Source organism: Apis florea, unplaced genomic scaffold, assembly GCF_048593485.1.
Source record: "Apis florea isolate Af1SG1 unplaced genomic scaffold, ASM4859348v1 contig_3585_pilon, whole genome shotgun sequence".
Taxonomy (NCBI): domain Eukaryota; kingdom Metazoa; phylum Arthropoda; class Insecta; order Hymenoptera; family Apidae; genus Apis; species Apis florea.
The window spans coordinates 1,185,499-1,211,305 of NW_028256788.1; the positions used below are offsets into that span (position 1 = coordinate 1,185,499).

Sequence of the window (25,807 nt, forward strand, 5' to 3'; positions counted from 1 at the left end):
GAGGACGATCGCCGTCGGATGGTATAAATTTCCCATAAAATCGCTGCGGCTAATTGAAAAATCTCCGATAGCGATGCATCATCCTCGCTTTCTAAATTATCCTACCGCGCGCTCCCCCGGCTCGACTCGCGTGTGCACGAGAAATGACGCATTAACAGGCCGGGAGAGACGGCATGATCACGAGCTCACGATCGCGCGGGCCCCAACGAGATACAAGCCTCTCTTTGGTCCAAGACAAACCGCACACGTTCCAAGACGGCCTGCTACATCCTTCTTTCCCTCCTGCTCGCTTATGGGTTTTCGTTCGTAACATGTGTTACGATTTCGACACGGTTCACGGGCCTGGCGCTTAAGCCGCGTTTCTAAATCACGCCGTCATCGTGATTCGTCCTGGTTCTTGCGATACGTCCACGGAAATCGTACCTGCTCCCTCGTCACGATCGCGTCCTCGTTGTGTTCGTACTAATGGGAGCGAAACGGCGATTTGGGGATGATACGTGGAGTGAGATTGGGAAGAGATTTTTCTCCAACAATGCTCAACATATCAGAATACGAATCGAGCGTGTCGTCCATCATCGGACCACTGCACCTTTCTTAAAAATATCCTTTATAACACGCTATAATACCATCTTATCTTCAACATCCTATCTAATATTTCTTTAAAACCGTCCCCTCGTACATTCCAGCATACCTCCGTGATAAAATACCTCTATATTTACCTCATAAAACCTAAACCTGTTCTACCTAATAATAATAATAAATTCCTATCCCTTTTCTTCAAATTCACTTCCATCCCGCTTGAAACTTTTTCAAAAATTTTCAAAAAAAGGAATTGTCATACATCTACGTACATTTTCTAAACTACGTTTCACGTGAAGCTCGTCCACGGTGGTCGTACAATAGATACGAGGAAGATACATAGATGGGAAGGAGCGGGCGAGATGAGGCATCTCTTGCCGCTCGGTCCGGTTACGTCTACGCCAGGGAAAGTGTGCAATCCTCGCGGCCAATAAATCTTCGGCACACTCGGAGGTGGAGGACTCCTCGCGTCTATTCGTTCTCTCCGCTCGCTTATGACACTTGTGTACTACCAGCGTGGCGAGCGCCGTATTGTTCATGCGACTCTGTCGCGCGCGCCACTCGCTCACGTGATCGACCAGTTGCGAAAGAGGGGGTGGCGCGATTGCGCGACGAACCTCGTTAACCCCTTACCATACGTTCCATGCGCTGAAAATTTTTTCTATCGTTTCCACACCTTTCGCAATGATGGCAATTTTATTTACAGGCAGAATTTAATAACCTGACTTTTTCTTTAATCCTTCGATTCGATCGTAGAACGATTTGATCGATAACGCAATAATACGAGGCGTATTATTCTAAACTGAAAAGGGAGGGGGGGGGGGAAGAGCAAGAAGATTTTGAAATTTCTTAGAGACGACGTGGAAAACGTGTATGAAGATACACATATGTTCATACGAGTCGTGAGCCATAGAGTGCAAAGAAGATAATGAATGAGATTTATTGTGCGCGTCGATTAGTCGCTCCTCTTGTTTTACGTTTCACTCGTGTTGCTCGTTCGTTCGTGTTGGGAAAGCTCGGCTTGGTTTCTTAATCGCGACGCTTTGTGATTTATGTGTACAGACTTGGCGATTTTTCCTCTTCACAAGATGATGTTAACGTAATAATCTCTGAACGAGAGGGCTGTTTTGTGTTGGAGCTAATTGAAAATTAATGGATGGTACACGATGAATTTGTCTTGTTATGGTTTTGGAACACGGTTTCTTACGTTACGTCATTAAAAAATAATTTTCGTTTCTTTCTTGTCGTCAGAAAATATTTCATCGCGATACTTTAAAAAAATATATACATATATGTAATTTTCGTCTTGTCTTGGAGATATGCTCGCAAGATAGGTGAAAAAGTTAAAGGATCGTAAAGTACACGGAAAAGGTGCGGCGACTGCTGAAACCCAACGAAACTTCTAGCAATAAATATCAATATGTAATTTCGCTTCGAGTGTAGATCAAATCAAACTCATAGGGGAAAAAGGCAATCACGATCAAATACGAGCACCCAATCAAATTTCGCCCAATAATAACCCGATTGGAATATCCATTCCTCAACCAGGCATCGTTAAACTGATCGTGCAAGCGTCGTTTGTCACCCGAGCTGCAGCAGCTTGCATTTATGCAACCGTACATTTCGACGATGAAAGATAAAACGGACAAAGTAGCACGAACTTAATAGCCTTATTAAAATTCTCCATTTACAAAGTGTCGAATATTTTCACGAACAGTCGATTCTACAGGCAAGGATAAACGTAAAACTTGATATATGCGAAGATATTGTTCAAATCAATATTTATTAAGTTATAGAATATAATTAAAATTTGTTTGTGTAACATAAATAGAGCAAGATGGCGCTGTAACGAAGCTAGAATTATCTATCTTCGTCTTAGAAGATGGCGCTGTGATGAAACTAGATCTATCTCACTCTATCTCCATCTCACTTATAACATATATAACCAATATTTTTCCATATCAAATTTTTTATTTGTTTTAGCCTCTAGAATCAATCAGCCTCAAAGTTATTCTAATATATCAATATATCCATACTAACACTAGAAAACACTGTCAATCCGATGATCAAATTGACTAGTTTCACATTTTTCCATCTTTAATTCGTCGCGAGAAGATAGAAGAAGAAAAAACAAGACAGAAATTACAAAGAAATTTCGATTAGTCGTGCAACATTGTGGCAGGCTCGCGATATGGAAGGTTCAAAAGGTGAGACCGGGCAGATAAAAGCGATTGCGTCAATTCTGATCGGCAGAAAAGATCCATTGTTTCCGCTCTGCGTTCCCAAAAGGAAAAAAAAAAAAAAAAAAATGAAAAAAAAGAGAAAAATTCGCTCTGCGGCTTTATAATTGCCCGACTAGGCTATCCGCGGTATACGTTTTATCGTTCCAAGTTTATCGGGCCGCGTTATTTCTTCATGGTTCAAGTGGTACGGGCGCACTTATGCAAGCATTACGAATCGAAGTCTCCGCAGTTACGAGCGGAAAACAGTCGGTGAAAAAGGTGAAAGAGTCACGATCTCTCCTTCGTTTTTTTTTTTTTTTTTTCCCCTCCTTTCCTTCGTTCCTACGGTACGGTAACAAATCGAGAATATTCGCGATTTAATCGCGAGATTTAATTCGTTATCGAGATTATTACCTTGTGATTTTTTTTTTTTTTATAACTTTGGAAACGCGTGAAACGTGTCGTGCACAGTGATATTCAATATCATAGTTGTATTAGGAGTAATGTTAACTTTTAATTGATGGTAGATTGGTTATTAATTAACATGGAATAACGTTTTAGGTTAGGATAAATTAATTTTCAGAGAGTTTCAGTAATGATATTTGGTACAAATAAAAGTAAGGTTAAGATAAACTTGATGAGGTTAACCTAAAATCACGAGTAATTCAGGTTATAATTAAAACGAGAAGTAAAAGAAAATAAATCAAATCGCGTCTGTTTCAAGTATTAAGAAACTTGTTTCTCGTGTTGTCGTAACAATGATAATAAAAATTCAACGGATAAATTATTCCTGAAACGCCTTGAAATCGATGAAAGAAAATGCAGTAGGCGAGAAGAATAATACTCCACTTTGCGAGGAAGAGATAGTTATCATAAACTAGTTAGAGCGAGAAGAAATATGTCTCTACAATAGCTAGAGAAGGCTATCTTGATTGCATTCAACCAGCCAACTAATCAGGAAGATCTTCAAAACATTCGTGTTTCTTACTCTTTAAACCGTTCAATCCAACAAAACTGGAATAATCCCGAGGAAAAGTGTCTAATCAGAAGGAATCGAAGACGAATGAGGTGGAGTGACAATAATTTTAAAACTCAATGAGAGAATTCAAAGAAAATTATTCACATTTTTGTAGGAACTTTAATAAAAAAAAAAAAAAAAAAAGAATAAACAATCATACGCTTTTTCTTATCGTATTATCACTCATGAATCTTAATATTAATTTAATTCCTTGAATAAAATATCCTATCTAAAAAAATTATATATACGTTCTATTAAAATGAAACTTCATTTTTCTCAGAACCGATAATATACCATCGCCAAGAAAACAAATGGTGCCCCATCCTCAACTTACACGCGTATCAAAAAACCTGCAAGATTCCACGTCGAAGAAGAACACGACGAGCCAGATCACACAATCCCAAAAATTGCCAGGCAACTCTCCCCCTCCCTACCCCTCCCTACCCCTCAGAGAATTTTATCGTCCGTCTCGACTCGTTGCACGGCCTCTGTTCTGGGTTCTTCGAACCCAGAGAGGCTCACCGAGCACAGGTACCGTTCGCCAGGGTCAACACAGGGAGGAGAACCGGAACGGTAACGCCATAGTAGGTGACGTTATTAATTGGTTAATGGGAAGAAAAAGAAGAAACCGAAGAAGCAGGGCCCGGTGTACGAGGAACAGGAAGAAGAAGAAGAAGAAGAAGAAGAAGAAGAAGAAGAAGAAGAAGAAGAATAAGAATAAGAAAAAGGAGGAGGAGAAGAAGAAGAAGGAGAAGAAGAAGAAGAAGGAGAAGAAGAAGAAGAAGGAGCGCGGGTCTCGAGGCTGACCTCAGGCGCCTCCGACGTTGACCACCGAGGTCCGGTTGAAAGGAGCGGTCCCTGCTGGATTAATTATCATTACCCTCGTAGAAGGAATGGGATCGTGTGTACCCCACCTAGCCTCACCTTCGCCGTGACTGGCTACCGCGCCCGTGCCACGACCCACTTCTGCTCCTTCGGGTATAATGAGAAGTCCGCTCGCGAGAGGAAGGAAAAGAGACCGCAGGCCACACCAGAAGCCAGAGAACGGGTCTCTGATGAACACCGACTTTTTCCCCCTGTTTTAGTGTAAATACAGGTGATGCTGCAATTCCTCGACTCTCGATCCGAATATGGACAGGCGTTTCTTGGACACGTAAAACTTTGACCGATGGTGTTGACGATATTGGATAACTGGATTCCTCGAATTGCCAAAGGTTTCGTTTCCTCATAGAGTGTGATGATGTTTAGTTAGAGGAGACATTTGGAAAAATCGACTTTGACGATTTTCACTCCGTCCCAATTATAATTCCGAAATACGCTTTAATCTTTCAACCGCCGACCTCCTCCATTCCTCTCCGCCAACCAAACCACTTATCCACCTCGCAATCGTCGCTCCAACCGAAACCCTCCACGATTCCACCAGTCTTCCCCGGCCAATCGAGCCAAGTTCCAAGTTCCCGCGCGACACGCAAAAAAACCAGACGCATTAAGGTGGAAAGGGACGGCCTTCCTCCTCTTTCTCTTTCTCTCTCTCGTTTCCATCATCGTCTCGTTAAAAGCCATCGATCCCGTGCGACGGTAGCGTCCGAACACGCTGGAAATGCGGCAAACGAAGAGGCCGCTGCCTTTAAAGGGCCGTCCAGGAGGCCGGACACGTAGCTGCACGTCGCTCGTCTCCAGCCCTCGTCGTATCGAGTGGTATCTCCTCCTCTCGAGAGAAACCTCGTGCGCGGATAATACCCAACCTCGGCACGTTTCAACCTTGCTGCTCTCCTCTCGGTCGGACGTCATAGACAGCTGGTATCTTTATCGAATCGATTCGGCTGACAAACTGGAGGATACCGCAAGACGAATAGCCGATCTGCATGAGCTATGGAGTCGTGTGCATTGCGATTAGTCAGCAAGCCCCCGAGTCCCCGTGCTCTAATGGGCATCGTTAGCCGTTCACGTAAAGGAGAAGAAGGAGCGTGTCGGTACGCGGCGAGGCCGGCCTATTCTAACCTAACCTGGACGATACGCGTGTACGTATATTACGTGCCTGTTGATGAACGGGGAGGGGGAGAGAAGACGCGTGTACGTCCCTGCCGATCTACGTGTTCGGGGTGTCCTCGCTAATCGCGATCGTCATCTTCGTCCATTGGTGGCTATTCTTGGAACCTTGGAATATGGGAACCGAGAGAAAGAGAGAGAGAGAATAGGTCTTACAGTCGAGTTCTTCGAGTCGGGTTAGGTTAGGTTAGGTTGCTCTCGAGGGATCGGTTGGAGATATCGATGTAATTATGGGATTTTGCCATTCCTTTTAAATTAATCGTGGATAATTTTTGTGGATAATAAATAGTGTATAAGATTTGTTTCGAGAGAAGAGACGTAGAAAATGGTTTTTTTTGATACGTCGAATTGTATACAGATCGAGTTATTATGTTGAAATTACCGAATCAATTGCTACGCGTAATTGTAACGCGCGAAGAGAGGGATGTTAATTCAAACATTTTCGTTTCTTTTTTCTCGTTTCACGAGGGATTGGAAGAAAATTTTCTTGGAATCTTGAAATATGGGAACCGAGAAAAAGAGAGAAGAGAATAGGTCTTATTATCGAGTTCTTCGAGTTGGGTTAGGTTAGGTTAGGTTGCTCTTGCGGAATCGGTTGAAGATATTGATATAATTATAGGATTTTACGATTCCTTTTAATTAATCGTGGATAATTTTTATTTTGATATAAATAGTATATAAGAAGATTTGTTTCGAGAGGAGAGATACAGAATGCGTCAAGTTGTGTGTAAGTCGGGTTTTTTTATTCCTTGCCTCACGAGAATTAGAATTGGAAAAAAATTTTCTTGGAATCTTGGAACCGAAAGAGAAAGAAATAATTAGTCTTATAGTCGAGTTCTTCGAGTCGGGTTAGGTTAGGTTAGGTTGCTTTCGCGGAATCGGTTGGAGATATCGATGTAATTATGGGATTTTGCCATTCCTTTTAATTATTCGTATAATTTTTGTGGTATAAATAACGTATAAGAAGATTTGTTTCGAGAGGAGAGACGTAGAATGCGAGTTGTGTACAAGTTATTATGCTGAAATTATCGAATCGGTTGCTGCATGTAATTGTAACGCACGAAGAGAGTGATGTGTTAATTCAAGCATTTCCGTTTTTTATTTTGCGTCGCACTTCGCTTCACGGATTGGAAATGGGATTGAAAGAAAATTTTTATCGCAGTCTTCAGTCCTTAATAATCCTAAATCACGAACGTATTTTATCTTCTTTGGATATTCAACCGTATCCGCATTAACAGCGCTCTAAATGTAAATGATGAACCAACGATATATCTTCCTTCTTTGCGTAGCTGAACGCAAAACACATTCGAAGTAAATAAGAGGAATATCAGAAAACGTTGATGAGCACAATATATCTTGGAAATGGAGCAGAATGTATCTTACGAAATTTCAATGTGGAAAGTGAAAACGTAATTCAAAATACCAGACGAAATGATTAATGAAGACCACCTGTAGAACAATTTCTTCCCATTTTCCTTTCCCTTGTACCTCTTGGCATATTTATTAATCGAGGCTAATAAAATCCAAAAAAAAAAAAAAAAAAAAAAAACAATCAAGAAAATTATAAAAATACAAGAACCGATATCGAAATTAATTCGATATGTACAACATAATAGATAATAACAAAGACAATAAAATTTTTCATTCTACGTGATGAATTTCTAGTTCAAACCCGATTAAGTGCCAACGAAGAATGGCCATTTGAAAGGTGGTTAATGATCGTATTGCAAGTGCAATACGGAGAAAGGCGAAAATAGTTTACCAAGAAGGAATCAACGGTGCGGTTTTACTTCCGTGACGATGATCGACGTAGATCATCGTCAAATCGGGACAACGGGATGAAAATATCACGTGGAAGCAACGCCCCCGCGGGCAACCCACGATTTCTATACGCCACGGTGTCACAGAGTTGATTCTTGAACAAACTAGAATCGAATCCTACATATACACAAAGAAGAAAATTAAAATTGTTATTTTAAATATCCTTTTTTATAATAAAAATTAACACCACAACACTTGATATATTTCTCTCTTTGACTTTAGTAGTACTTTACAATCCTTCTTATTTAACAGAAATATCAATTAAATTAATGGAAACACTTTTCCCTTCCCGTTTAAAACTTCCTTTCAATCCAAATCTATTTCAAGAAGCACACCAACCTCTTTCGATCGCGATCCATCCATATCAATGATATCCTTCGAGAAACAAAAAAAAAAAGAAAGAAAGAAAGAAAAGAGGAAGAGGCTACGAAGAAAAACGAGCATGACGTAATCGTCGGCAACCCAGATCTGTCACCTAAGAGAGAGACGAGGGAGGACACCTCGGCCTCTCGTAAGAGGACGAAGGGAGATGAGACGGGGGAGCGGTTGCCATTCATCAGCCGCGCAACTGGATGAGAATGTGCGCGTATCGAGAGAGAGTAGAACGGGTCACCGAAGAGGAGCGTGCGATGGAGGAGGATATCGTGGAAGGGGAAAAAAAGCGGAGAACCTAAAACGACCGGCGTCGTTTTCGTGATTTCACGTTGCCTCGTCATTCGTTGTCGCGCAATCATCCCGCCGCAAGGAAGCGGCACCAGATCTCGCGGTGTTTTCTAATCATCCTTAAACTGGATAACTGGATACTGGGGGGGGGGAGGGGGGGGAGGAAACGAGAATCTATTTGAGGAAAATAGGCATAGGTGTGTCTATTACTGCCGCGTGCCGCCGGAGGAAACTGGAGACGTCTCCTTTCTGGTAGCGTGCACGCGAATCACGCGAGGCTGAGATCGGCTGTTGTGACCCGTAGCCAGACTTATGTGGGATATGCACCACAGGTTCTCATTATCGTTCCAAGATATTTTTCGAATATCTTTTTCGATTAAAAGTTTTTTTAACGAGCATTCAAATGCGCGTTATAATCAATTATCGACTGAAATCGATGCGAATTTTTAATAAATCGTTGATGATATGAATCTTCGTTTCGTTAAAACTAGATAACCTCAAACTTGACCTAAAAAAAAGCTTGGCCTGAAGCTTGAGGAATCATTTTTTTTTCTTTGTTAAAATTTGTTTGTTAAAAAGCACAGTTCAGTTTCGAGGGGACGATTCTTTGATCTCGAATATCCGCCAAAAGGGAGGAGGGAAAAAAGGTCAAGATCCGACCGGTTCGGTGGTGCATCTAAAAGGATACAGATATCTGTGCTACTATTTCAAGTAACCGTCCGCAGTAACTTAATCTGAAGCATGCACCAACAACCGGCTAGTATACTCCGGCGTGGAAGAGATGGGACTGGTAGATGTTTAGGGTAAGAGAACCGCAACGAAGAATTTCATGAAAGCAAGAGCGTGCATCTGTGCGCTACTGTGCAATGCAAGGACGTTCCTTTTAAGGATGGAGCCACTGTTTTATGCACATGTTTCTACAATGGTGCACCAGTTTAATGCTGATACCGCGCGATGCACTCACTTCCTACTGCAAACTGCACGCTGGATTGTTCTCTAAACACGTGTCGTGCAATATTATCGAGTCGTGGGTCTGCACATGTTTATTTGCCCGAGCGAGGAGAAACCGGAAGATTTTTACTTTTACCACTCGTCTCGTCGTAAAGTAAAAACGAGGAAAATTTTCGGATTCTTACTTTTGAACCGACGAGAAGATTAAATTATTTTCTTCATGCGTGGTAAATTTAATTTAAAAATTATCGTTCAAAATTTATTATCTCGAATTCTCGTTGGAAAAAGAAAAAAATTTTCAAAATGTCGAATCCATCATCGATCATCCTCTTGTTTGTACATGTTGTACGAAACAGAAGTCACTTTCTGCCCTCTTCATTCGGTTATACAACGATCGTAGAAAGTAATTACATCTATTGGAAGGACAGATAGACCGACACCTAAATAGGAGAGCGTGGCGAATTCCGCGGCACGATTTGTGACACCTTTGTGGAAAAGGTTAACAGGTTTCGTGGATATTCGGATCAGAAGTTATGGTAAAATCTAACCAGTCCTCGAGGAGAACCTGTTGCCGTGTCTAAGATCGAGAGATCGATAAGACCGAAAGCGGAGGTGGAATCTCGCCCGCGGTGTAATTAAGCATTGACCTATAACGAGCTATAATTAGTTATGTCCCAACGAGCACGGGATAGGAATCAGTCGATAAACTGGCTGATATCGTCTGGATGCCCACGCTTCCGTCATAGTAAATTCGTGGAAATTTGTGAGTAATCGATGTTCGAGAGAAATGAACGACGAAAGCGTTACCGGTTGTTAGGTTAGAATCGTTGGAAGTGTAATTAGAACTGCCAAATTTAAAATGATTTTAAAAATAACAATTGCATTTATTTTATCCTCGTGAATTAATCCTCTTCTTACGATTAAACTATACTTTGAGTCTGTTTTTGCATTTCTCTTTGAAAAGAGGTTAGGTTAAGATAAACGTCCAAGTAAACATTATGTTCCATAATTTTCTTAAATATTATTAAATTTCGATACAAATACGATACGTTTATCTCGTTTAATTTAAAGGGAGAAGGAAAAAAATGAAATACCTGTCCATTTCGAAATATTATTAATCATTTATGACACTTGCTATCTCTCGATTAATGCAAATATTAATATCAATATTCATACCGTTACTGCTCTTATTAATAATTCATCGGCCACGTTTAATTTCATCAAGCATATCGATCGACTCCGATCATTTTAATTATAAATTATAATTTGTTATTTTTGTGTAACCTATTATTAGAACGTTCATAGTATCATCGAGTGAACATGCAAACGGGTAATACGGGAACACAGGTACCTAGAACAGGCAATTAGAGTAGCATAAACTGTCGGAACTCGATCGACAGTTGCAACGAGGATTGCCTCTGATTATTCTGGAACGAGTTCGAGTGTAGTCGAGCACGTTGATCAATCACTTTTAAGAACGCGTATACAATGAATCTGATAAAAGGAGGGGGGGAATATGTTTTTTTTTTCTTGGCAAAAGAATAAAAGTTGCGAAGGAACGAAGACAAGACCTCGTGTAATTCATTTTGTCGGATCTTAATGATGTATTAGCACGGTGAATCTGATATTGAGTGATGAATCGTTTCCAAGTTGCTCGTTGAAGTTTCGGAATGGTCCTCGATCATTTATTTAGCGGAAACGGGACTAACTTAATTTAAACTCGAGCACGATACATGTTTGATTATACAGGTTTGAATACATATACCCTTTCCATTCTTGTTTCAAATACTCGAATTTAATAAATTACTTTCACAAAATTATTATCAGATCTATCCACGCGCTTAACCTCAAAAAATTCTTCAACAATTGTCAAGATTGTTCTAACCCAATCTATTCATCGTTCCATTTCAAAATTCTTCCAAGAAAATTTCTCACAACAACAATTCTTCTCAAATTACTCTCAATTCGTCAAACCGATGCACAATTTTATTCGAAAATTCTCGAAAAGGACAGGTTGAAAGTACACCTTTCCCTCGGAAACCGACACTGTCGTCTCCAAGCACGCTCATCCGTCTAATCAACGATAGTCTCGGATCCCATTCGACTTTGTCAATGTTCGAACGCTAACAAGGAATCGATGGGTCGACGGTAGCCGGAAGAAGTGCTCAGCTCGGTGTGTTGCTCGAAGAAGGGCAACGAGAATTATAGCGAAAGACAGCCAGTGGAACCAATAAGACGTTGATTGCGGCTCCAGCAACCGGCTGTCGATATATACGCGCGCGTGTGCCTCGTATACACGTGAATACGTGTGTCACGACCCTGTTTTCTCTCTCTCTCTTTCCCCCCTGTTCACCTTTTCACTCGGTGTATATCCGCTTCTTTCCACGAGGCTCTCGTTGTGGACCACGGGAGATGCGGGCTAGGCCTTAACTAGTCGAGAATATGTGGTAACCCGACGTTTAAGCAAGGGGCTTATTGAACCACCACGTAGGAAACGTGAGTGATGGCTCGAGGCTGAGGATCATATCGATCCTCGCGAGAAGAAAGTTCAGGCGAAAAATCGGCGGCGATGAATACGTGGTCTTTTAGGTTAGGTTCCGTGTAATTGACGTGATTGACGTGGTTTCTCGATTACGTTTTTTTTTTTTTTTTTTTTTTTTTTAATACGTTTCAGGTTAGATCCGAGAGGACAGATCTCAGAAATCAGATCTCAGAAATTAAATTAAACGCGCGATGGAAAAATTTGAGTATAGAAGAAAATTTCGTTGTTGAAACGTTTTGATAGTCGAATTATAAATGTAGGGAGGAAGTGGAACGAAGAGATAGAGGAATTTTACAAATTACGAGTGTTTTACGATTCTTGGAGATCCGTTTTGGAGGGGTAATTTGAAAAAGAAAGAAAGAAAAAAAGAAAAATTTGAAAGTTGTCGGGTCTTCGAAATCGATAGAAAGTATCGATCGTTGCCGTATAGAGAAAATTATGGGCCGGAAAATTGATGAAACGATGCTTTTCAATCGTTTTGCGCCAGAACGTTTTAGTAGTGGGTTCGAAAGTATCGGAAATTACCCTACTAAATAAACGTATCGTTTTTCATCTTTGATATGATTGACTTGTTCCCAACTACAATTATCTAGAAATGCGATATTCCTATTAACGTGAGCAACGCATTCCAAGAATCATACTTTTACAACGCTACTTTGTCTTTTTAACGAAATTACGAAAATACGATCCATCCCGCGAAACTACTAATGCGAAGCAATCGCTATAAATCGATTCTCTGATACTTTATGCATAAAATCTCGAGAATAAGAGTATTAGAAATCAAAGATACGAAGAGTTTCGTCTCGTGTTTCGTGTATCGTGAATCCAGTTTACCGCGGAAAGTATGTTAACCGCTTTCGTTTTTTCTTTTCCATTTATAATATATATATAAAAAAAAAAAATCGCATTGCTGTGTTATAACTTTCGAGATCGACAACTTTATCGCAACAAAATAACACGGAATCATCGATTTTATGAAAATAAATCGCGTTCCTCGATTCTTTCTCAATCACAACGCAGTCGTCCCGTTAAAATTATTTTAACCCAGTTCGTATCGCATCGCGGATAAACATTGTAAATAAAATCTCTCGAAGAAAACAAGAAAATCGAGAGAAGAGGTCGAGAATCCAACCTGCTCTGATAGATTCCTCGAATTTCTCAAACTTCCAAAGAATTAAAAGTAAAAAAACGAAAGAGATAAAATAAGTCTTCGGCTCTCCTTCAATTTCCACGCGCATCCTCCCGGGTTCAACGGAGGGAAAACACGAGTAAAACGAAACACAAACGGCCAATTAAACGTCACTCCCTATTTCGAGATTCGATACATCAGGCCGGTTCTTCCGCCGCTTATTCGACGTCGTGCTTATTATCGCCGAATTCTCACAACCCGAAAGAAAGAGGTTCGAGATAGACCCGACCCGAACATTGAACGGGTTCGCTTTCTACCCGATCCCATTAATCACCGTCTGAGGGGAGGGGGACAGGTATCGTGCGCGACTCGAAAAACTCGGTGTTTCGAACCCGTTTTATCACCTCTATTCGACACGCGACGTCCCTCCCTCCCTCCTCAAGAAAGAAGAGCAGAGAAAAGGAAGAGGAGAAGGGGAAAGGGCTCCCCTTAATTCGAACGTTCGCTTGTCTTTCATTATCATAATGAACCCGTGTAAATAGGGGCCCGGTTAACGGTCCCCCTCCCCCCCCCCTAATTACACCTACGTTCAATTAACATATCAAGAGACATTTTCATCTGGAAATGACAGAACACGAACGCTACCTGAGAACGAGCGTTCCGTATCCTGGCTGCTTTTATCGCGGCAACACGTTTCTAAAACGGTACGGTAGCGATCTGTCACTGGTCGAAGAAAAACAGTTCCCGTGGCTGGGTTACATATCGGCTTGCATACATCTACCTACGTTGCCTCTGTATGAATTTCTCTTTCTCCCTCCCCCTCCCCTTCCCCCGGCACACGTGAACGGATCGAGATACCGCCTGTTTATGTATTATATTCCGGTGTAAATCAGAATGTACACCATGTTGTTTCTAGTTTGGCCGATACGTAACGATACGAGATGGAAAACGGTTGTATTATAGGTGGTGAAATTATAATACGCGTAACTGGGATAACTTCGATTTCGACGATAACATTGCGCCAAGTGATGATTGTAGGAATAGAAGAAATGGTTTTGGATAAATGTTTCGATTCGTTTATCGGCGAATATGATAGTAAATCGAGCATCTGTCTATAAGAAAATCATTGGACAAGTATTAGAAAAATCTCTATCTCTGTATTCGAAAAACACCAGATATTGCTCTATGACAAATCCCTAGAATTAGGTCCCAAGATAAAAATCTCTACGTTATAATTTATACCAATATTTCCACTTGTTAAAGTGCACGGTGGACAAAAGTGATTTAATAACTCCCCAGAGAAGCATAAACAAACGCATACACGTACACACACCGTTCCACAAAAATCGTTGCGCAACAAAATCGTTACCGATATCTCAATTAAAAAAAGGAAAAACCAAGCATCTACATGGCTGGCAAACACTCTCAAAATATTTTTCCTTAACCGTCACAATCAAGAATCCAGTTACATAAGGACCAGTTCCCTCGACCGACGGAAGCCCGATTATGACTCACTCTATACAAATGCCTACACTAGACAACGCTCCGCAACAACCTTCTATATTCTATATCGATAATTCGAGCAAAGAAAGAAAAAAAATTCCCTTCGTTCCATACCCATTGACGTATTTCCATCACCATATAAACTCGGCACGATCCACGCTGCTATCGTTTCACCGTTCCCGTTTCGCGCCAATGTGTCGGTGTAATTACACGCACGCAGCGTCAAAGAGAAAGCAGCGCACGTGGCTCCCCCTTTAAAGTTAATTAGCTTTCCGGCGATTAGCCAGACATCGACCACGTGTGGACGGCCACACGTTAAATCGATCCTCGAATCCCAAGGATTCCGTGAAAAGCTCTCCCGCCACTTTCTAACACGGCCACATTTCCACATCGAGAGGATCCACGGAGATCCTTGTCGCGGTTATCGAGCCGGGATAGAGCCGTAAGTTTCCGTGTCGAGATCTATCGGTGCAATCGTTATTTTCTATCGGGTACACGACTGGCTTGAATTTTGATAAGGGGAGTCGGATAAGAGGATTTTATTCATTCATCTTTCTCTTTTCGTCAGTGAAACGTCGTGTAGAATTATCACGAATGGAAAAAACTCGACTCGAAACACTCTACTACTATCTCTTTGAATTAATTTGGAATGAAAATTGGAAATTTTCAGAAAATTTCTCGGAGGAGAAGAAAGGAGAATTCAAAATGTTTCCAAATACTTTTATACGAAATTATTTTACCAGGGAATGGACGATGCATCGACGGTTATTACTAAACACCGGTGTTGGTGGAGGTAACGAGGCCCGTTTCATCGTCCATCATCCGAATCCTCTCGCGGCGAGATGCCACGGGGAATCGCGCCAATAAATCGTCCGCAACGAATCGCGGCAGAAGATCCGCGCGTAGGTTCGCGACAAGTCAAACAAAGAGGCTCCTCGTCGCTTGGCTGGCCGACGCGCGGGGCCTAAAGGCGGCTGATTTATACGTTGGCCGACGCGTGTCCGTGTACGCGTATAAAGGTACTACAAGATCTTCAATTACACAAGACTTTTCCAGCGTAACGACCGCGAACGCGAAACCCTTTTCATCTCTCGGGGAGCGCTAACAACGAGCGAGAGATCCCTCCATCCGCTCGATGGATGGCTCTCTTCCTAACCGAGACGCCGGCTACCCGGCTGCCATCGATACCAGTTGAAGGAAAGATGGATAGAAAGGTCGAAGGAGGCGTATATACACCGGTGCCAGGGTGAAACTTGTTCACGAATCGAACGGTTATGGTTTACCTGTTCACCTGTGTGCCTTCTTCTTGTCACCGTCATTCTAATTATTACGATTATTCGAGTTGATTAGAGACGAAGTTGATATTAAATTTCGTTTCGAGTGATTTTGTTATTTTGGAAATAAGAAAAGAGACGGTGTTATCTAGAAAACGATTTATATTCAAGTTGTTCAAACGCCTATTCCTATATTGTTAATTAGTTGAAAAAATAACTAGATTTAAAAATTTCGAATAAAGTTTCTTTAAGCAGTTTGTTCATGGACTATGTCATTAAACAACAATTCGAACAATAAATTGTTAAACTAACTTATTCGCAAGTATTAAATTTCGCCCATCATCGCTTCCACGACCTAACCTCAAAGATGATCCACTCGTGAGCAATTTAAACGAAGAGGTTCATTCAAATCAACCTTTCACAGGGCAAAAGTGCACGCTTCAATCGGATAGGGGGGAAAAAAGGATAAGAAATCGAGCTGGGGAGAGGGGAGAGGGAAGGAAAGAGGAGATTCTAATACGTGGATTCAGAGCGGACTTTCTAACGATTCGGCGCGGAGCGTGATGTGACCCGGGGCGACCTCTCGTTCCCGAAGCAAGAGGCAAAGCGCGTAAGCTGCCTCTCGAGCCAGCCTCTCGACGTCAATTAATCATTAATAGGCGATAATATTCATACGGGTATCAAGCGTCGATCACGAGCCGAGCGTGTCGAATGAAATCCCCCTCCGAGTAAGAGGAGACGCGTCAAAATCGTTCCAGATACATCCATTCGAGATCCAGCTTCCTCGATCCAAAGATTTACGAGGGGGATAAGAACCGGCGACGTAACACGGCTAGTAAACGATCCTTGAATAATTCCAACTCAACTTTTCCTTCTCCTCCTTCGAAATTTTCTTTTGAACATTCTTGAAATTGATATATTAACACTAAACCTAACCTAACCTAGCCTAACCTAGCCTAACTTAACTTAACCTAGCCTAATCTAACCTACAAATTTTGACCGCGTTCAAACTTTTTCATACACTCAAACGTATTTAAAGTTATCACTATCAAACTTTATGACTTTTCCTAAGATATGCATACGATATATTTTTCAGTATTTATCTTAGTTTTTTGTCGACAGGTTTAGTTTTTTAATTAAACTTTGAATCGATAGGGGAATTGTTATTTTATTCCCAAGATATTCAATACAAAGTGTTCAGAGAAATCAATTGATGACGAACTTGGGGTTGAAGCAGAGCAGTAATGGAGTTGTGTTTACCCTACGGTGATCGCGTATGACGGTTTGACATTTTTGGAGCGTGGCGGGATCGGCGATTTGCATGTTAGGCGGGAGGATGAGACGCGGCTCGTTTCGCTCGAGCTTTAAATAGATCCGCGTAAGCGGATCCGGGGCTTTTTCGCGCGTGTGCTCGGCGAAAGCGGAGCAACCGGAGAGGAAATTATGAGATTTCTAAAACGAGGAAGAATCGTTCGATGGGTCAGCGTTTCTGTGTTCTTTTAAAACGCAGAATGCATGGAAGGTTTGAAAGTTCATAATCGTTTCGCGGTTTCTTCTAGGTTAAGATATATTTGCTAGGTGGATATATCTTGTTTGACTTTAAATTCTTTATGTATATTTTAGAAAGTTCGTGTTTAATGTTATGTCGATGAAATATCGTCGAGCGTAAAGGAACTATCTTAACCTATAACTCGGAAGACGGCGAGGGAAAAAATTTTTGAAAATGTCTCGTCGTAATAAAATTCCGTAATAATCCTTCGATAATATATCCGGCCGAGAGGCAACGAGAGATAAACCAAATTCTTTCCATTCCTTTGTCATTCGGGACGAAAGATATCGCAAGAAGAAATTTTTAAAAATAAAACTCTAGTTATCTTGGAAAAATCGTTGCACGATCTGAAAACATCGAGACGGATATATTCTGTCGAGTTAAATCCTAAACCTTAAACAAAACGTCACGACTCAAACGCGTGCTAGCTCGTAAAAATCGTCTAAATCGGTAAAAAGTTACGGCAGTTAACCGAAAATATCGGAGGGGAGAACCGAGCGATTTTATCCAGACGATCGATGCATTGAAGAGATAAACGACGTCCATACCTCTTCCGCGAGAAAGAATCTTGGCAGTTTGCCCATTCGATCAGAACAAAGGTGTGGAATGGCCGACAAGGCGAGCACACGGGGCCGATAAAACGCGAGCGAAAACGGCGGAGGAGTTTGCCACGAAGTGCATGCGTGGGACGTGAAGACACGATATCTTCTCGTGTGCCACATCACGAAAGACGTACGAACCGATTCGATTCGCATTCATGACTTTCTAACGACCTGGGACCAAGTGTCTTTCGCCTCTTTTGCGCGTCAGCTCGCACACGGGGACACGTTCCCCCGAGGATGTGCTTCAATGTGCCCACTTTAAAACACATACTTTTCCCTCTCTTTCTCCCGCGTTCACGATACACGAAACACGTCCAAGTTCCTTATGAGTTTCTTATATCGACCCTCGAACGCCTCTTGTTAGCGTAAATTACGCCTTGCCCGCTTATCGACTCTACCTTTTCTCCTTTTTGCTTTTCGCTCGTGATTCGACTGCTTAAATGGTTGCGTTAAAGACGGGTCGAAAAAATGAGGATGTTTTACTTTGCGGTTCACGGACGAATTATGAACAGGTTTCGACGGTTATCCGAGAAACCGGAAGAGAGAGGAGTAATCTTATTTTTATTCTCGGTTGTTGGTTCTAATTTGGCAAAGTATGGAGAGATATAAGAAGAAGAAGAAGAAGAAAAAGAGGAAAAGAAAGGAAAGAATACACCTCTAATATACAAGATGTTTGCAGAAATCATGTGGCTACATAGTGATTCTACGTGTGAAAATAATAAATCGAAAAACATTTTTTCGTTTTATTAGTTTCCCGTTTTCAAGTGAAATTGGATACGAATTAATTATCGATAATCGTAATTACACGTGGAAATAAACAAAGAGCGTAGAATAAAATTTTATCCTTTTATCATTATTTTTCACAAAAGCGAAAAAGAATTTTCTCTATTTTCCCTCTTTTTTTCGTACATACAATTATCTTCTGTCGATAATTTAATCGAGAACCAAAAAAGTTAATCTTAAATATGATTCCCTTAAAAATATTTTTCGAATCACGAAAATTTTAATAACAAACTGTTTAAGCCATCGAATAATTGCACGCCAACAGTTTATCCGCGAATAAAACTATTCGAAATTCTAACTAATTATTCAACGGGTATTCAACGGGGTCTCCACCTCGTATCCGAGACATCCGTGTACAAAATTCTTTTTTCCGTCCCCGTGTACAAATATCATTAACAGGCGATTAAAACTCGTTCCCCTGACCGTGTACCAATATTATAAATCGCGAGCGCCAAACACGCCGCGATAATTAGGCACGCAGTCCTCGCGGCAATTATTTACATATCCACCGGGGACGATCATTCGCGACGATCCTCTGGTTCTGGCTCGAAACGAAAGTGAACGTATATATATATATACGTGGTCGCGCCACTATTCCAGATCAGCGATAAGGATCGACGCTATAATTCCATCGAGGGAAAGAAGAGAGAGGAGGGGAGGGGAGAGATCTCTACCGAACGATCTATACTCTCACTCGTTGATCAGAGGCCCGCGGTATCCTTTATAAGATAATCTCGAGATGCCCGCGACGCGGCTCCAGCTATTTACGAACTGGGGGAATCTTGTAAATCGTAGGTTCGTGCCTCCGCTATCTACTATTCGTCACGAGAGGCCGGGCCCGCCTCCGTCGTCGATCACCACCTGAACTTTTGCCAACGTTTTCGAAGCCTGTTAACGAAAGCGTATATAGCACAACGTACAGCCACAACGCGATCCATCATGACTATTTTTTAATCCCGGATTTATGGTGTGATAAATTGCTCGCCGCTCGATATATACGCCGCGGTGATTATTGCGCTTTGCGATTTTGTACTCCGCGCGCGTTCCGAGATTCGAGAGAGAGAATTTTGCGTGCTGGGTATATAGATATTCGCGTATGGATTTACGTAACTGTGAATATCGGTCGAAATTTTGTGGGAAAATTGCGTTCGAGGTTTGCACCGACCTAGAGTTGGGTAAAAATTCGTTGACGTTCGATGGTTTGGTTAGGTTAGGTTATATATTATATCTTGGATAAGTTTGTAAGAAATCTAGATGCTTGATTTCTCTTGAATAGCGTTGAGAGGAAAGAAAGGAATATTTTTTTATTAAATATTTAATTGTAATATTTCAATTTATTCTTACCATTCTTTTTTTCCTTCTAACCTCTAAATTTACCATTCAACGATTCGATTTGACACTTTAATTGGATTAAAATTTAATTGTAAAGAAAAGAAGCAAGCCCAATTGCGTAAAATCTTTTAAAAATATCGATCAACATTCGTATAGGAAAAAAAAACATTACCTCCGAAAACCCTCGAGAATTCTTGATTCATTCAGTATTCGCTTCGAAGAATGAAAAAGGAGGTCCTTGATGCAACAGCGAGCCACGTATACCACGTATTCGTATTTGGCCCCTCGTCATTCTCGAATCGGGAGGATGGCATGATCGAAATATAGCCGAGGTCTCTCTCCCTTTTTCGTTCGAGCGTTCATGAATATGCATGACTAGGTGGGTGCCCGCGCAAAAATTTACGGCCCTGACAGTCTGACGTTTCGAGGACCGCAAACGAGGCCTAACGATACCCGTGGATATAATCGGGACTGACAGTCCTCGAGGAACCACGTTACGCCTCGAAATCGGCCGAATCGTTCGACCGTGTTTTCAGAACGTCACGGAGATGTTGTCGAGTGGTTTCTTGCGATACTACTTGCTGGAATCGAGCGTGTTATCGAACGAGGCGCCACACCACGGTGGATAAACAAACGATGATATATAAGATTCTTCGAACGTATAGTTTGTCGTTTTTCGAATGAGATGAAAAAATACAATCGTATTTTTATTGAAAATAGATGCGAGAAGAATAATCTATCGAAATAGAAATCGGTCTGTCGAATTAGATTTTGAGATTAGGAAGAAAAAAAAAAGGTTAAAGTTATATTAAAATATTATAAAGAATATTCGAATATTTATACAAAACATTACTTGTTGATGTTATCGAAATCGAAATTTGTCGAGTTAGATTTTGAGGTTAGGAAGAAGAGTGCACCTTTTTTTTTTTTAAATAAGACTAATAATTTTCAAGTTTTCTAAACTTCCAGAAAAAGTTATATTAAAATATTATCTTTATAATATCCGAATATTTATACAAAATATCATTAAAATTAATACGTAATAATACATAAGGATCGAGAAATAAAAGAAATAATCGTCTTCCGCGATTAATTACCGTAACCAAGAATCCAGTCAGATCTATGTAGAAACCCTGACGTTTGACAATTCCAAGAGTGGGCAATGTGACACGTTAATAACTTCGTTCCAGAGAAAGCTTGGTTGGATAAAGTGGAGGAAACGAATTCGTGACATCGTGATCCTCGTGTAAGAATACGAAAGCCGATGCTAACGAGCCGGTAACGCTTAATTGTCCCGGGATTAATCAATTTGCCCGTACCCGCTATCAGATCCATAATTACAACGTCGGGTTTAAGCTCTAATTATAAAACAATCCATCGTTCCTTTGACGATGATCGAGCAGGGTACCCGGCCGAGTGAATGGGTATCGCACTTATAAGCGATTAAAATCAGACACGGTTCACAAAAACATCATTTGAACCGGTTGCGTGACATCGTGAAGGATTACTAGAAGACGGATGAAAAGTTGTAGGAATCCTCTTTGAGGATTCAGGAACGCGGATGAAAAAGAGCGAAGAGAAGAGAGAGGACAAAGATGATTATGCGAGGAGAGGAAGTGGTCGATGGAATGAAGAGTATTGTGGCATATAGAATTTTAATTTCTTACTGTGAGCAGATATATGTTTCGTTCGAGATGGAGTCCGATTATTCTGGAAATGGTTATGCAATAAAGAAGTATTTCGCGTAATAAACGAGTTGTATAAATTAAAACGTGGTAATTCCTGTATTAATTTCCAATGTTAATTCAATCGTTCCATTTGTTATCAGCGTTATTAAGCAATTGAGCAGCTAATAACTTCGAAGAAAAATGATCGGATAAAAGTCAAGTCGTGTAAAGACAATATCGTATATCTCTGATGCATCGATAATAACGATGAATATTTAATGAACAATCGAAGAAGACGAAATTTTAACTTCTGGTTTATTAAATAATAACAATATATCTTAGTAAAGCAAAAATTCTAAATTTATTCGCTCGTATTTTCAAATTTTTTAAGATAATATTTTTTTTAAAGTTTGATTAAAGTTTAATTCGACGGAATTTTAGCTTTTTTAAATTTTATTTATTTATTTTTCTTTCCTTTTCATTGGGAGGAAAAATTCTATTCAAAAGGAGAAAATTCGATTCCTAAAATGTCAAATCCACGTATCTCAATCATTTCCCCGAATCGAAACTCAAATCCACGTCCTTCTCTATCTTCCCCCTTTCACTTCATTCCATTCCACCACACCATCCTTTACCGACGCTTATTTTCACCACACGGCGTCCACTACAAACACACGCCAACAACACACGTAAACAAAGTGTCGAATTACCTTTCGAGAAGAGACAACTATTTCCCATTCCATCGAATCCGCCACGTGAAAAGACAATAAAAACAAGCGAACCGAACGATTACGAATAACTTCACGTTTCTATGTGGAATGTTAGCCTAAGGTTAGAAGAGAGAGAGAAAGAGAGAGAGAGAGAGAGAGAGTTCTCATGCGAGAAAAAGGGGGAGAAAGTGCGGACACGAGGATCAGAGAGGGGTGCTGGGTCGATTCTAGCTTCGAGGGGTCATTATAGAGCTCTCTTAACCGTAGAACACGGTCTTCTTGCCAGCAGACTGTCCGGATTGACTGATGTCAGGTCATTCAGAGCTTCCTAGACCTCCTCCGGTTGCCTCATCGACGTGACGACGTGGAAGTCGAGAGAGAAGGCCTATCTTTCCAACGATATTGCGCGACGGATCTCGATACGCCTCATTACGCCAACGACTTTCAAAAGCAATTAAAACTGGCACGTTCGAAACTTATTCCATCTCGTAACAGCGAATCGCTCGCTGTCGAGTTGTTCATTCGTCGTCGGTCATTTGCCGGGGTTTCGAGAGATCGCGTGATTTCAACAACCCACGCGTTTTTTCATGTCTCTTTCTCTCTCTCTCTCTCTATCTATCTATCTGTCTCTGTCTCTGTCTCGTGAAACGTTTGATGGGTTTTAGTTCGAGTTTCCTTGATATATTCATGGATAGTCGTGGGTAAGAAGAGAAATTTCTTGGTGAAATCGGAGCGACAGGGAAGCAATTAAAAGCGTAGCCTTTGGTGAACCTGGGTTTTAATTATGAACACGGTGAGTGAGGTTAGGATTGAGGAAGTCAAGTAATGGGAGGCGAGGATTTTGAAACGTAGCGTAATCCGCGAGTTTGATAGAATAGTGTAGTAGATTGTTCTGTTGATTTTTTTTTTTCTTATGATATTATGCATAACAAATGAAATTAGATATCGTTAATCAAAATCGTTGACTAAACGCTTTTATATTTTATACGTTAAAGTCAACTACTTGAAGCGATGAAAATTTTAATTCAAATCTCGTTTCCGAGCTAGCGTTAAATTCTATCGCGAAACTAAATTAAAAAAACGAAAAACACGATAACCTGAGCGAACAATATTTTACTAAGAACCCTAACCTAGATTGGTTAACCTCTCGTCATCACGGTACAAAGTTTCCTAGCGCCCGTGGCGTTTCTTATGAAACATTGGCAAACATTATCTATCGTTTATTTGCCACGATGTTGCAATTGCCATTTGCGAAATTTACGCCCAATGTTATAGTAACGTAAAAATGGAAAAATCGAAATCAGCGGGAGGGAAGAAATTCGAAGCCACTCACCTGTGCATACTCTGCGCAAATATCGATCGACGACACGTAATTGACGACGTCCTCGATGGTCCATCGATTGACAGCTTGTCCATCGCCGCATGGCATGTGGCCACACAGGGATGGACATCTGACTGGAGGTGGTGTGGTGGGTCGGGGGGTTGGCTTCGGTTTCGGAGACACCGATCCCGATCTCCTTGTTTCCGCCCTCTGCCTTTTCCGCGGTGCGAATCCGCCTGGACTCGACAGATCAAGAGGACTCGTCACTCCCGTGTCTCTTTTGTTCGCACCTGTACGCATCACGGACAATTCAAATTTTTTCGAATGTTTTAAACGTTCTGTCAAACGTGTTATATGAACGAATTTCATTCAGGATAAATAAGAATCAGATATATTTATATGGGATAGATAGATAAATAAATCATGATGAAATTTATCATTAAATTTTTTGAACCCACAGCGAAAATGTTAAATTAATTAGAAAATTAAAGAAATTTATTTTAGGCGTGTCTTTAACTGATTTATAATTATTTTACTCTTATTTGTGAATTTTGAACGACAATTTAATGTAAAAAAAGTTCTTATTTTGTAAAAATATCCACACAATTTAGTTTTATAAATATTAAATTGTAGCAAATAAAAATTAAAGTTAAATTTACTTCTATTTATGACTTTTATCTCAGAGATTAATAAAACGATATTAAATTTGTACAAATGCAAACTAAAAAAAATACACTTACGATTAATTTGTGATCGTGTGAATTTACGATAAAATGCGGAATATTCGTAACGAGATGTTACGCTTAGGGCGGTCGGCGACAAACTAAACGTTCGAAGGTGTTTAAACGAGCACGAGGCTCGTATACATACGAGACTCAAATCAAAACATGGAAAGATTGATAACATTTTCCGAGAATCGATAATCAAACTTATTATAAGGAAAAGCAAAGGCGAAGTTCGTAACAGGTGTTGTATCATACATAGACAAGAAGATAACAATAAATAATATTAGCGGAATATTATTTCTTAATAATATTCGATCTCTCAAAATTTGAATAAATATTGTCCATTTTATGAATGTTAATCTGTCTAAATTTGCATAATTTAGGTACGAATATTTTATGACTCGAAATATAATTTTAATAAATATACAAATACGTATTAAAATACGAGTTCGATAACTTTTTAATTGTTTCTCTATTGATATTTAAAATTCAAACGACATAGATCAAAAAATTTTTATATATTCTCTCTATTTTTCTTCTGAAATTCCAAAATTATCATAATATATTCAAGAATATATAAAAATATATTCAAGAATATTATTTTTATTTAAACGTATTTGTATAGATATTTTTAATTAACTATTAAAATATTCATATCTTTCCTTCTAATAATAAGATACAATTTATCTTTGAATATCGTAGCTAAAAGATTAAATTAAAATACTACACACATCGATGAATTCTACTTTTAAAACATTTTTCAAAAACTTACCTATCACAGAATGTTTATTGCTATTTAACTTTTCAAAAACAAAATAAAATTTATCTCAATGACTTGCAATATGATTTCCAAATACCTCACAAATCTCTACCATCGTTTTTAATCAACGAGAAAATAAACCTCAAATAAAGTAAGAATTCAACAGTAATAAAATCATATTTTATAATTACCTTTGAGATACGTTTCCAATTCTGCAGCATTTTGTGCAGCATTCGCGGTCCTCACCATGTGCAAAAGTGCTTGCGTCGACGACATGTCCAGCATCGGTGGGAACACGGGATTACCGAACAGACTGTCCTGCTTCTGCTCTTTCGGATCTTTATTGGATAGAGGGGAGGTGGTGGACACGGTTGACGGTTGTGGCGCACCCAGCGGCGCCATCAAACCAACGAAGGGTGTGGCGGCAGTTTTGAACGCCGGAAACCTTGGATCTAGGCCTGGAGGATAGCCGTTTCTGGGCGAACTGAAGTAGCTGCAAATCAACGTTTGCTTTCGTTAATTTTTGAAGGAAATATTCAGCAAAAAGTTGTAGAAAAGATTTTGTGAAAAAAAAATTTTTCTTCTTTTTTGGAAATACGAAAAATTT

General features: G+C 40.2%; 1 protein-coding gene across 2 annotated transcripts in view; it reads right to left on the reverse strand.

Moving 5' to 3' along the window:
• The window catches only part of LOC100871460 (uncharacterized), a 245,944-nt gene that overhangs the window by 50,464 nt on the left and 169,673 nt on the right, over positions 1 to 25,807 (reverse strand). For both annotated transcript variants that reach the window (XM_086914112.1, XM_031917111.2), the window contains 2 exons: positions 25,392 to 25,693; positions 23,728 to 24,005 (listed from right to left, as the gene is read on the reverse strand). In XM_086914112.1, coding sequence (XP_086770238.1) covers positions 23,728 to 24,005; positions 25,392 to 25,693 — 580 coding nt within the window. The remainder of the gene's footprint in view (positions 1 to 23,727; positions 24,006 to 25,391; positions 25,694 to 25,807) is intronic.